The sequence below is a fragment of the Pseudonaja textilis genome, chromosome 9, assembly GCF_049901715.1.
Source record: "Pseudonaja textilis isolate UNSWEBS1 chromosome 9, rPseTex1.2, whole genome shotgun sequence".
Classification (NCBI taxonomy): Eukaryota; Metazoa; Chordata; class Lepidosauria; order Squamata; family Elapidae; genus Pseudonaja; species Pseudonaja textilis.
Genome location: NC_141998.1, coordinates 22,640,233 through 22,654,457, shown reverse-complemented (window position 1 = coordinate 22,654,457; position 14,225 = coordinate 22,640,233). Strand labels below are relative to the sequence as shown.

General features: G+C 40.9%; 1 protein-coding gene across 1 annotated transcript in view; it reads left to right on the top strand.

Moving 5' to 3' along the window:
* Window positions 1-12,672, top strand: part of ATP12A (ATPase H+/K+ transporting non-gastric alpha2 subunit) — a 35,609-nt gene extending 22,937 nt beyond the window's left edge. The window contains exons 15-23 of the mRNA XM_026709034.2: window positions 272-422; window positions 2,525-2,693; window positions 3,781-3,935; window positions 4,645-4,768; window positions 4,982-5,127; window positions 8,726-8,859; window positions 9,719-9,820; window positions 10,064-10,155; window positions 12,203-12,672. Of these exons, the coding sequence (XP_026564819.1) occupies window positions 272-422; window positions 2,525-2,693; window positions 3,781-3,935; window positions 4,645-4,768; window positions 4,982-5,127; window positions 8,726-8,859; window positions 9,719-9,820; window positions 10,064-10,155; window positions 12,203-12,231 (1,102 nt within the window). The 3' untranslated portion in view covers window positions 12,232-12,672. The remainder of the gene's footprint in view (window positions 1-271; window positions 423-2,524; window positions 2,694-3,780; window positions 3,936-4,644; window positions 4,769-4,981; window positions 5,128-8,725; window positions 8,860-9,718; window positions 9,821-10,063; window positions 10,156-12,202) is intronic.
* Window positions 12,673-14,225: the final 1,553 nt, after the last annotated feature.

Genomic DNA, 14,225 nt, shown 5'->3' with positions numbered 1-14,225 from the left:
GAGTCCTGAGATACTACTGTGCTTCTAGACTTGCAAGATTGTTGTCAGTTTTGCGAGGTAGACCAGCACACCCAGAAGTACTATCTCTAACTTTATTGCAAGGTTACATCAACACAATCTCGCTTACAAATAACACTAAGCCATGGTTTTGCAAACTGTGATGACTGGTATTATTTACATGGTATTCCAAGACAGAACTAAACAAGCCAGATTGTTGATTATCACCTAATGCTGACCAGTAAATTCTTTACCTTTATGTCTGGTTTTGCAGAGAGGCCAAAGCAGCTGTGGTTAATGGCATGGAGCTGAAGGACATGACTTCAGAACAATTGGACGACATCCTAATCCACCATTCTGAGATTGTCTTTGCCCGTACTTCACCCCAGCAGAAGCTGATCATTGTGGAGGGCTGTCAAAGACAGGTAAGGAGAAAAGAAGAAACTCTTTTTGGAGAAGGAGGCTCCACCACTGTCAACTTTTCACAATGGATGACTTCTAATCCAAAGGGAACAAATTATAGTAGACAAATGAGATCAAGGTTGCTTCATCTATGCTTGTTTGTTCAGTGATGCTCACTTAGTTTTGCTCTTTGACTTCTTGTTCCGAAAAAGCCACTCTTCTTCTTTTGCTACTAATTACATCCAAGGTAGCATTTAGCTCTGGCAAAGCCAAAGAATCTGTGGTACACATTCTGTTTGCATTTAGTAGCTCCATCCTCTAAACTGTTGGGCACTATGTAATTTATGACAATGTCAAAAGTGCTTTCCAGATCAGATTCTCTGCCTCTGTTTCCATCTAAGACCTTCTCTCTACTTCAGCTCACAATACTCTAAACAGTCTTTCATTGCAAGTTACTACCATGTCATGTGTAACTCTATCTGGAGGTGGACTTAACCTTTAATTTCATATTAATGAGAAACAAATGCCAGTTCTAATATTTTGTGATCCCATTCAGCAATTAAAACCAACAGGGCTTCCTTGATGCCTTTAAACCTGAATTGTTTGAGAGGCTGCCACAAAGAGGAGGAGGCCAACTTATTTTCCAAAGCACTAGAAGGCAAAAGAAGAAACAGCAGATGGAAATTAATCAAGGAGAGAAGCAACTTGGAATTAAGGACAAACTTCCTAACAGTGAGAACAGTTAGCCGGTAGAACAGAAGTTGCCTTCAGAAGTTGAATCACTGGAGGTTTTGAAGAAAAGACTAAACAGCCACTTGTCAGAAATGACACAGGGGCTACTGCTTGATCAGAGGGTTGGACTCCAAGGTCCCTTCCAGCTCTATTTTTTTTTAAAAAATAATTTTTTTATTGATTTTCTATTATTTACATTCCCTAGTGCTTAATAAACATCATGTTAATTTGCTTAACAATACAGATTCCATTCTTACTCTCCATTCCTTTTTTCCAATCACTGGTAGAATAAGTTCCATGTCTGATAATATTCCATCTCTTCTTTCTGCTTGATTTTCAATGTAAGTCTATCCATTTCTGCACAATCTAGTATCTTCTTAATTATATCGTCATCTTGTGCTATTTCTTCATATTTTCAATATTGTGTGAAGATAATCCTCGCTGCTGTTAAAACATGAAATGCTAAATACAAACTTTTCTTATCAATTTTTTTTCTGATATCGTCCCTAATTAAAAAAAAAAAAACAGTTCAGGTTTAAAACCTACATGTTTCCCTATTATCTTTCCTAGCCATCTATGTATTTTTGCCCAGGTCTATTCTGATTAATTGATATTCAGATCTTTTTTCCCTGCTATTACAGAGCTGTGTTATTTTCCACTTGCAAAAGGCAAAGCGAGAATCAAAGTTTAGCTTCATTCCAGAATGTATAACCACTTCCTTCAGGAATGATTAAGAGACAATTTGGGGCAAGGTTAACAGCTCTTTCGTAACCCTTTTGAAATGTTAGTAGAATTCATACAATGGCTTTGCTTTTCCAAACTGCCTAGAACAGGATCAGGCATCAATCTGCTTGGAACGAGCAAAATTTATTTAATTGTTCCAATTCTGTCTCATACTGAAATTATAGATTTTTTAAAAAAATTGAAAAAACAGATCAACGGGGAGAAAAATATTTGAAAACAAAATTGTAAACAAAGCAAGTACCAAAACTACAATCAGGGAAAAAAATCGAGTTCAAATGTTGACACATCATGCATACCAACAATCTGTTGCAGAAGATTAGACCTTTTTGAATAGTAATAATAATTATTCCAGCTATTCCTGTAGCAGAATAGTAACATTTTTGATACCATAATTTTTCTTCAAAATAGTTATCTGCAGATCTCAAATCACAAATGCCAACACAACAGGACTCAAGAAAGGGAAGAATTTGGAAGATAAATATATATCATAGTGGTCAACCTTGGCAACTTCAAGACTTGGGGACTTCAACTTTAATACCTAGGGACTTTGACTCCCGGAATTCTGGGAATTGAAGTCCACAAGTCTTAAAGTTGACATGGTTGGACATCCCTGGTGTATATCATACTCTTCAATCTTTGTGTCTTCCAGGGAGCGGTAGTTGCTGTAACTGGCGATGGAGTCAATGATTCACCAGCTTTGAAGAAAGCAGATATTGGAATTGCAATGGGAATTGCTGGCTCTGATGCAGCTAAAAATGCAGCAGATATGGTCTTGCTGGATGATAACTTTGCGTCCATTGTTACTGGAGTTGAAGAAGGTAAGATCAGCAGACCATGATTTGAAGATTAGTCATATACCATGATTCATTGGTATACCTTTAAAGAGGGGGGACTTCACCGCTAAAGCTGGATGGATCACAGAATTCTGATGTATCTGAGGGCAAGCTGGACATATCTAGAAAAGAATCCCTATGAAAGTATGAATACAATATCATACCCATCATTGCCACAATATTTGATAGTCAACATCCTTTATCCAGGCCTATTGGCTTTTAACTTGTCATGCGCCCCAATCAAAAGGGACGCAGTGGCTCAGTGGCTAAGACACTGAGTTTGTCGATCAGAAGGGTTGGCAGTTTGGCAGTTCGAATCCCTAGCATCGTGTAATGGAGTGAGCTCCCATTACTTGTCCCAACCCAGGTTCTGCCAACCTAGCAGTTTGAAAGCATGTAAAAAATGCAAGTAGAAATGTAGAGACCACTTTGGTGGGAAGGGAACAGCATTCAGTGTCCCTTCGAAGGCATTTAGTCATGCCGACCACATGACCACGGAGATGTCTTTGGACAGCGCTGGCTCTTCGGCTTTGAAACAGAGATGAGCACCATCCCCTAGAGCCAGAAACAACTACCATGTATGTGCAAGGGGAACCTTTAGCTTCGTGCCGCAATTATGGCCAAACTCAGCCCAGTTTATTTCAAATTCATCCATCCATCCATTTTTAAAGAGCTTTATGGTCTGTTGCTAATTTTCGTATAATAGCAGGAATTGGTCACATTTTGTAGCATTTGAATACTGTTCTCCATGAAATGAATCCGATATTGAGAACATCACCTCTGCAGTAGATATCTGAAGTTGTCCACAGTTGAGGTCTACCCTTGTTGCAGTTTGAAAGGGAAAGACATCTTGAAAATACTAATGACTTAGCCCTGGAAATATTTTCTGGAAAGGTGATTTTTCAGTGCAAGTAATGACATGCAAAGAAACATGGGCTTCCTTGGTGTTGTACTCTAGCAGACACAATGATCAACAATGTTTGGATTAAACTGATAAAGCAGTTGTAGATTTCAGAAGGTGGCATGTCATATTCAGGCAGCTGTCAATGATCTTTTTGGTTCCCTGCTCTAGGCCGCCTGATTTTTGACAACTTGAAGAAAACGATTGCCTACACGTTGACCAAAAACATCGCCGAGTTATGTCCTTTCCTGATTTACATCATTGCCAGCATACCTCTCCCCATTGGCACCATCACCATCCTCTTTATTGACCTGGGCACAGACATTGTGAGTTCTTGACTTCTGAAAGGCAAAGCTTCTTCTTTCTCATATGCATGTTCACCCAAACAATTGGGCAACACCAGACTTAAAATCATACTGCTATCTTCCTGTTTCCAGCTAATATTTTTTTTAAAAAGGGGGAAAGGATACCCAAAACATAATGAAAGAAGACCTCATTTAACTGCCAATGTCAATATGAAATTATTTTGAGTCCCTCTGAGATCAAAGGGGCTAATTCTTGTAGCTTAATCCTAAACCATTTTCCCCAGTCTAGCGAAAGAAATCTTACTGTCCCAGTGCTAGAATTTCTCAAATTTATATCACCAATCATCTCACGAAACAAGTGATTTATCACATCCAAGTTGGAGAAGGCTAGGGTAGACTTGTGGGGTCCTTGGTGCTCTCTGAACTTGGTGGTTTTCTTATGGATGTTTCATGACCCAACAAGGTAACATCATCAGCTCTAGAAGGCAGTGGATTTTCTCTTCTTTGTTTATACATTAATGGCTTGTCTGTCAGTATCCATGAGGATGTTCGTGATGGTTTCTCTATTAGGCTGTTGTTTACTAGGTTGGTACTTCCTTGAGTATCATCCTAGGTTAGTAGGGGTATTGTAAGTTAGACTTTCTTGGCGTGACTTCTTTCTGTGTACAGTGAACTCAAGTCAATCAAATGTATGAGTATGCCCAACAGCTTGTTGTCTTTCCTCTTACAGATTCCTTCTGTTGCCCTGGCCTATGAAAAAGCTGAAAGTGACATCATGAAGAGGAAACCAAGGCACAAAAAAAGAGACCGATTGGTCAACCAGGAACTTGCAGTCTACTCCTACTTGCAAATTGGTATGATAGGGAAATTCTTATCAGAAAGGAATGAGTAGGTGTTGGGTGGACCTTTGTGGGTTAACATGGAGACTATTTTTCATCTTTAATGACCAGGATCCTACTAACTGAGATCCAAATGTCTCCGGAGAAAACAATGTGGTAGACATTTTCCATTCTTTTTCCATCAGCCTTCTTCTCCTATAAAAGCCAGTCCTTTCTTCTCTCTTGCAGGCCTTCTCCAAACCATTGGGGCCTTTTTGACCTATTTCACTGTTTATGCTGAGCAAGGCTGGCTTCCTCACTCTCTTCTGAATATCCGAATTCCATGGGAAGAGGAAAATTTGGCTGACTTGACGGACAGCTATGGACAAGAATGGGTAGAGTATTGCAAATCTCTTTTGTTAAAGGCATCAGTTACGCTGAGTAAAAGACAAGGACCAGTCCAGGAGAAGAGAGATTCCACTTCATTATGTCCCACCTTAGCCCCAAAGCCAACTGGTGACCTTGGGCCAGTCACTCCTTCTTAACTGTAGGAGGAAGGCAAGGTGTCCATGGAGATTCTCAGTCATCCAGGTCATGCTTGTCCCAAAGGTGCTTTTCTAAAAGGCAATTGGACTTTATTGGAGTTTGTTTTCTTGTAAACGTTTTGCTTCTCATCCAAGAAGCTTCTAAAGAACTGAAGAAAGCTTCAGTTTCTTCTAAAGCAAGGACTAAACTTGCTCTAGAAGAAACAAAGACAAACTTCTTCCAACAACGATGCCAAGAAGACAGCAAGGACTAGCCCAGGCAGTTGTCATTAGTCAACATTGATTCAAACCTCCCCCACACCCCAATATCTATAAGTACAGCAAGGGTAATAATTTGTTCAGTGCTAAATTCATTAAGATACAGTAACTGTATTTTTTTTACCTCCTAGTCTCTTTGAAGTTGACTTCTGTAACCTCATAGTTTTCTTCCATAGAGTCTGGAAGTATTTTAGCATTGCCGTTTTTCGAGATAGTTTTTTTTTTTAAATTTCCCAACCTTGCCTAGGGCCTTGAGTCTTTCAACCATGTCCTAACCAAGTCCATCACTCTCTTTAACCTTCTGAGCTCAGACAAGATTTGACAAACATACATCCATAACAGAGCCAAATGAGACGGCCCTGGGGCTGCTTATGTAAAACCTATATCAGCCTCATCCACTATATCATATCAGTTTAGAGTTAAACAACATTAGTTAGTAAACTCCCCCAGACATGGAATGACACTGCCTGCAAAATTCTGCTGGTTGTTCCACTCTACAGCAGATGATCTACCAACAGTTTCTTGCCACGACTCTTCTCCGTACTTTTTGGAAATAGCTCTGTGTGCTTTCATGTTGCCAATGCATCCTTGCCCCGAAACTAGTGATTTCTGCTTCCTTCAGCACCCATTGGCAAATCCGTCTCACATCCTTTCCAGTTGGTTGCATGTCCGCACACAAATATGTAGTAATTAATGTTAGGAGATTAAGCTGTTGGTATGGACATCTGAAACCCACTCCTGCATGGCTTATTTCCTGGTTTTTCAGCTCCTAAGTGTTTTGACCCGACTCCTCAACACAACAAACGAATAGTCCCTGTATTAGGAGTGCCAGCAGCCCTAGCAAAAAAATTCTCTCCCACTGCAGGCTAACAAGTTTGTCCAGCAGGGAGATGTACAGTTGTCTGCCATATCTATTCACCTTCGCCCCCTGCCTTTAATCCCCAAAGCTAGGGTGGGGCTTCGCTAGCAGAGGCAATTCTTCAATCCCAAGGACAGGCCCATAGATTTCCACTGCTCTCCTCTCCTCTGCCTTCTGTGCATCTACACATCAGGCACTGGACCCAGCTATTCCTCCTCTTCTTCATCAGCCATCTCCAGACCTGGGGGCTATTGACTCTCCATCTGAGGGCTGATGGATGACTCAGGCTCTGCTGCTGACTCTATCTCTGACAGCTCCATTCCCTCTTCTCCCTCAGAGCTCTCCGATTGTCTTAATGTTGGCCCTGATTCCCATACCTCCTCCTCTTTTGATTCAGCTGCTGGAGGGGCCGGCGGCTGACAGGCCGCAACACTAAGATTAGATTTCATATGAGAAATGTTCAGTCTACATTGTTCTGCCTAATCACAAAAATGCCTTTCTTATGTTGTCTAGTAATATAGGATGTATTGGGTAGAACATCTAAAAATAGTTCCAGTGATTCATTTCACAGGAATCTCTCTAATCCACTTACTGAGCTGGTTCAAGTATAAATCTTGAGGTCAACCATCAAATCCCAGGAAGGATCAGATAGATTCCTTCACTCAGTGCAGCTACCAATTTAGAAGACACCTTATAAGGCCATCATAGTTAGCTGATAAAGAAAAATAGCTTATACTCTTGGTCTTCCTTGGTGTGATGACCCAGAGTGGGATACAAAACAAACACAGTCACAGAAAACAGGTGAAGCCCCTTTTATTCCTTCACTTTGCTTCCAAGCTCCAAATATCTTTGACAGAAGGTGGAAGACAAAAAAACTCCTGCACATTTACACGAAGAAGGAAAAAAGCAACACAAACCAGGCAAGATAAGGGCTGGAGGATGTCCACAGATAACACACACTGGGAAGGATGCCAAACTCAGAGAGGAACTATAAACTAGAGATATTTACATGCTTCGTTTCCAGCATTTACCAGTATGCAGGTTCAAACTCTTAGTCAGTTGCCTTACCTGCAGCCCCTGAAGAGGATCAAGGCCCTCTCCTCCTGAGGAGACCACGTCTCTCCCTTATTCTCTTCTCCCTGCATGCCCTAGGATGGAGACAGGATAGGCCTGGGTCCTCCTCTGACTGCTCATCTGGCCTCTGCCCTTCCCCAGCCTCCTCCACAACCTCCGGAGCCACACTTGCACTCCCTGTTGGCTGTTCCTCTTCTCCCTCAGAGTCAGTCTCCACCAGGGGCATGACACTTGGATCAGAAGCAATGGGCCTGTTCCACTTTATATGGCTGCTACTTATTATTCAGTTATACAATGACATTTGTATTATTTCACATTGCAGTGTTTTTCTGTACTGTGGCACCATTTATTTTAAGATGATGCAAACAAACCTGTCATTCAACAAATACGGATTGAATGTCTGTAGAGATTCTCCGTCATCCAAGTCATGGTTGCCCCAAAAGTGCTTTTTCAGGAGGCAACTGGACTTTCTTGTTTTTTCCTTTTTTCTTTTGAAGACGTTTTGCTTCTCATCCAAGAAGCTTCTTCAGCTCTGACAGGATGGTGGGGAATGGACGGATTTATATTCCTTGCAGACAGCTGGTCATTTGCATCCTTTTTGAGGGTCATGGAAGCACTTTGGATGAGAAGCAAAATGTCTTCAAAGAAAAAAATATCCAAGTAAGACCAGTTACTTCCTGAAAAAGCACCTTTGGGACAGCCATGACCTGGATGACTGAGAACCTCTAAAGACTTTTAGCTGTACAATTTGGGATGAACACCCTTTGAATGGTGGGGGAGTAGGAACGGATTTCCAGGGGGAAGGGAAAATGCAGACTGCAGGAACCAGGAGCACCATTCAGGTGTCCCCGAGGACACAGATAAACCTCCAAGTGGCCTCAATGACTGTCTAAAAGGATGCAAATGACCAGATGTCTGCAAGGAATATACATCCTTCCATTCCCCACTATCCTGTCAGAGCTGAAGAAGCTTCTTGGATGAGAAGAGAAACATCTTCAAAAGAAACAAACAAGAAAGTCCAGTTGCTTCTTGACGAAAGCACCTTTAGGACATGGCATTCTGAATAAATATCCCAATTTGGTTCTTGTCCACCAGCTGCAATTTCAAAACTATGGGAGGCAAAAATGCTGAAGCACCGGTTAGACCACTAGCCACAGTTTAGCAAGAATCATTTCTATATCCTAGACCGCCGTTCGCTATGAAAGTCTGTCTTGAGCTCAGCAAATTTAACTTCTCTTTCTTCTCCATGTTCTGCAGACCTTTGAGCAACGGAGAAACTTGCAGTTCACAGGCTACACGGCCTTTTTTGTCAGCATAACCATTCAACAGGTGGCAGATTTAATAATCAGGAAGACCAGACGGAACTCCATTTTCCAACAAGGACTTTTCAGGTTGGTGTAGATACAGATTAACAGAGTTGGAAGGGATCTTGTAGGTCATCTAGTCCAATCCCCTGCCCAAGCAGGAAACCCTACACCATTTCTGACAGATGGCACTCCAATCTCTTCTTGAAAGCTTGCAGTGATGAAGCTCCCACAACCTCTGAAGGCAACAAGCTAATTGCTCCTCACTCTTGGTTGCTGCTGAGAAGGTGGCCTCTGAGAACCCCCAGAGAAACTAAATTACAAAGTTGTCCAAATGATTTTGGAACTCAAACTTGGGCTCAAGAAAGCCTCAGGAGATGCAGTGCTGGCACCACTGCCCATGATCGAATCATAAGATTCACATTTGGACTCAGGAACACAACTAGAAATATATATAGTCCTTAAATTCAAAACCGAGGAGCTCTGGGGCCTAGAAGGAAATGCATCTATGCACAGAGAGAAACCATATCTAACAGGTCAAGCATGGATTTTGTAATCTCTTCCTGACCACCCACCACATATTTGTGCATAGTAACAGCTGCGTGTGAACAGCAGTGGGATCCTACCTGTTCCACTACTGGTTTAGTGATCGTGCACGCAGCTTTCCATGCATCAGCTGAAGTCTGCAGAGCCAATCAGCTGAGAGGATAAAGAAGAGAGAAGTGCAGGGGCAGGTGGAAGGGCCAATCCTGTGCTTTTCTCTTCTTTATACTCTCAGCTGATCCTCGGAGGCGTTTTTTTACTACCAGTTCAGCCGAACCGGGCCGAACCAGTAGCATACCACCACTGCGTGCAAACTTTCTATTGATACTATCAAAGCCTCTTCATGTGCACCCCTCATAAATAACGTGATTATCCTTAGCTGTATTTTATTTGTTTTTTGCAGGAACAAAGTAATCTGGATCGGTATATTTTCACAGTTAGCGATAGCTTTGATTCTCTGTTACGGTCTTGGAAGCATCAATGCCTTGAATTTCACACCTCTTCGGTAAGTTTGGCTTCTTGTGATTAGGCGAATGAATTAATCAATTAAAACAAATTTATAGGACTGCCCAACTGTCATGTGGGGACTCTGGATAGCCCATAACATTAAAAATTACACATTGCTATGTTTGTAGTATAGTATCATCCCTGTTTTTTCAAGCTTGTATCCATGAAATATATTGGGCTTTATTTTCTAATTCCCACCCAGAAGATTTCCTTAATTCCCGCCCAACCTTCTCTTTTGTAGGTTTCAGTATTGGTTCGTCTCCGTACCTTATGCCATCTTGATATGGGTCTACGATGAAATGCGCAAGTTATTCATCAGGCGATATCCAGGAAGTAAGTGGCATAGCGTTTTAGGCAAAATTTAAATTTCCACACCTCTTTCCAATCCAAGCCAACATTACTGGATCTGCAATTTCAATTAAATGCTTATTATCACAGGGAATATCGCCCTTGCCAAAAAAAGAAAAGATGTAGGAGGTTCCTTCAGGTCAGGAATTTTTATTTTTTGGTCTTGGCACCGGGACTTGCAAGCCAGTAGACTTGGCTCCACTTAGCTTTCTAATAAAGGGTTCGTTGGTTTGGAGAGAGGCCAAAAGTGGCATGAAACATTCAGTTAGCCAGTTTTAGAGCCATTGTCATTTCAACAGAATTTAAAACTGTGCATTTCTGGTTGCCCTGATTAGACAGTTCTGTCCAGGCTCCAAGATTGATGTCATAGCTGGTTTTTTTCAACCCCACCTGATTTGGATAGGAAAACATTTATTTTGCATCAAAGCACCAAGTTGGGCATAGCTCATTGAGGCCATCAAGCCTAACCCCCTGCTCAATGCAAGGATGTAAAATGAAAACATCCCAACTAGATAGTCAACAAGTGTTTGACTAAAACGATCAGCCAAGGAGTCCTGAACATTTCGTAGAGTTTCTGTCAAATTATACTTAGTCTGGTGATGCAGTGGTTAGAATGAGTACTGCAGGTTACTTCTGCTGACTGCCGATTGTCAACAGTTCGGCAGTTCAAATCTCATCAGGCTCAAGTCTGACTCAGCCTTCCATCCTTCCGAGGTGGAAGGTAAAATGAGGGACCAGATTGATGGGGGCAAGAAGCTGACTCTGTAAACTGCTTAGAGAGGGCTGAAAAGCACTGTGAAGCAGTATGTAAGAGTAAGTGCTATTGCTACTTGCTAAAGGCCTCAGTAGGTCTTTAATTATAGCTCCTGCTGCCTTAAGAAAGTTCAAAACATTCTTAAAGATCCATCTCATTCTGGGAACCCCTTTTTTGAACTATTACCATCTGGCAGACAGTTACAGGAAAATAAAAACAAGGACAAATAGGCTGAAAAACAGCTTCTATCCCAGAGCAGTAATTATATTGAATTCCACTGTATAGTGGAATATTAATGCAATATCAGGGGTTTTTCAATTCAATTGCATAGAATGTGAAGGATGTGAGTTTTTGTTCTATTTTTATAGTTTTCTTATGTATAATGTATACTGAAGATGGCATTTAATTTTTTTTATACACAGGGTGCAATGACAATAAAGCACTACTAGTATTACGAATTGATAATTCAGGTGGTCAGAATATTTATAGTACTTAGACTTATGTACAGCTTCCTAGTGCTTTACAGCCTTCTCTAAGCAGCTTATAGAGTCAGCATCTCACCCCCAACAATCTGAGCCAGCATGAAGTGGTCAAAACAAAAGAAAGGGAGGTGACCAGCCCCCAAATTAGATTAGACTGAATTTAAATGAATGAATGGAAAACATTAAACTCAGTGCTCCCCTTCTTCTGCATGCAACACGACAATTTTATTGCAAGTTGGTACTGATGGTAGGACTCTCACTGGAAGCCCACAAGGTTACACAAGGTCTTAGGAGCTGAGGTTTGTTCCTTTCTCAAAACTTTGGACCCTTTTACAGAGTCCTGTCTTCTGGAACAATACCAGTGGTGCCCTTCTGAATCCTTGAAATCGGATGCATCCAGGAAACTTGGTTTCAGGGTCTATGTACATCAGGGAAGAAGAGAGAGAGGAGATACCCCATAATTCTCTCAATGGATCAAAGAGACCTGTTCAACAGCATTCAGTGGGGTCCTTGGTGCTCTCTGAGCTTGGTTCCTTCTTGCAGACATTTTATCACCCAACTAGGTAACAATGTCTCTGTATATATGTGGAGAACAAACCCCGTTCTCGTCTAGTACTGATGAAATTACGTAGTTGGGTCATGAAACCTCTGCAAGAAAACAATCAAGCTCCAAAGACCCCACAATCCAACCCTGAGATACAATTTTATTCTATTAATAGCATTCATTAATGCCAACCGAGCTGCTGATGAAAAGAAATGTTTATTTCTTCCTATTTTTTTTCTACTTTGACTACAGGCTGGTGGGATAAAAACATGTACTACTGAGAGTAATGGATGGCATAAGTCAGTGGTCTTTTTTGGCAGCTCCTTCAAAGTGATATTTGTGCAATATTAATGGGTAGCAGGATCTTCTCCCCGGAGAGAACAAAAGAAGAGAGAAGAACCACGGGACTGTAAAAGAATTTACCTGGGATTACCAACTTGATTACTTCCTGTTTTTATTGCCCGATCTGTTAAGTGTTGAATATGTACAAAACCGGAAGTCTCTTGTATATAGAATGAAAGAAACCAAAGGATTGTTCTTCCCATGACAACAAAGGATGACCCTCAACTTGCACTAGGTTTCTTCAAAGTTGCATTTTTGTTGTTCAGCATGACCAATGGCATCTTCTCCAGCAATCTGAGTGGAAGCTAACAGGTGTCGATCTCATTGCGTGGCCATGGATTGCAGTGTATAAATATAGTTTGATAATAAAAGTCTTTTTCTAGAAAGTCTCCGTTTTGGTTTCTTAACAGAATAACAGAATTGGCAGAAGCTGATTCAAAGCTGAAGTTCAACAGAGTTAATTGGTCCTCCAGAAGAGTCCATCGACTCCTTTGGACCAACAATATGTGGGTGACACAATTCTAATTTATTTGAAGGGCGCCAGGTTGAGCAAACTGATACAGATTAACAGAATGGGAAGGGACTTGTAGGTCATCCAGTCCAACCCCCCAACCCCACACCATTTCTGACAGATGGCAGTCCAGTCTCTTCTTGAAAGCTTCCAGTGATGAAGTCCTCATAACTTCTGAAGGCAAGTCCTTCTGCTGATTAGAATAACAGAGTTGGAAGATACCTTGTAGGCCATCTAGTCCAACCCCCCCATCCAAGCAGGAGACCAAACACCATTTCTGACAGATGGCAGTCCAGTCTCTTCTTGAAAGCTTCCAGTGTTGAAGCTCCCACAAATTCTGAAGGCAACTTCTGTTCCATGGGTTGATTGTCCTTACTGTTGGGAAGTCTCCTAATTTCCAGGTTGAATCTCTCTTTGTTCAATTGAAGAATTCAGTTGAACTGCTACGCAGAGTCATTCTTATTTTTATTTTTCTCCTACCTTTACTTATAACCAAACATCAGGTTTATTACCACTATTTTAAAGTGAAAGATAGCTCGAACTAAAAAACTATAAAGCTTTTTGTGTGTCAATGCATAATATATATTTATCTGTGTGTAAGTGAGTCTATGAGCATGTATGTGTGCACCAGATGGCAATGAATGGGTTTGTACAACGTGCTAATATATGATTGATTTCAAACATAATTAGTTAAAGAAGCTGTAGCCATCTGATTCACCATGTGTATTTTACAAAGCCATGACAGGGGTTCGCACATGGCATGAAACCACATAACAGTTAATGCACAATTTAGCAGAATGCATAAACTTAACTTTCATCAACTGAATATACCTGTGTAATTACAACGATTCAGAAAATTAATGTTCAGGGATTTTGGCAGCTCTGCAATAGAAAGCAAAGTGAATTGGCAATTTATTTTAAGATATTGAGCAAATAGACTGTCTACTATTGACCTCTCCCCTTTCCTAAGAGGTCTGTAGGGGGCGTGCATAAGCGCACCATTTTTCTTATATGTACCCATTTCAGGTATCCCTAACTATGTTTATACTTATACCTGTTATCTTATAATTGCTTGACAAAATAAATAAATAAACAGACAGACAGACAAACAAACAAATAAATAAATATCTGAATTTTGTATGTAAAAAAAATGAAACACCACACGCAGATTAACTTCTCCAATATAGAGGAATCCTCTGCTTCTGGCCTCTGCTTCTTGAAACCCAATTTACCTCTTGTGTTGGATATTTTCAAATGCTACCTGAGGTACCAGGGAAGTGGGTGTTTTCCTACATTTATCACTGTCATAAAAAGAAGCGTTAAAATCTGTGCTCAAATGACTCACCGAAGGAAAAGTCAGATATCTTGTACAGATGCAAAAAAAATCTACTGTCTGTGCCAAGACTGAAACTGCCTAAAAAA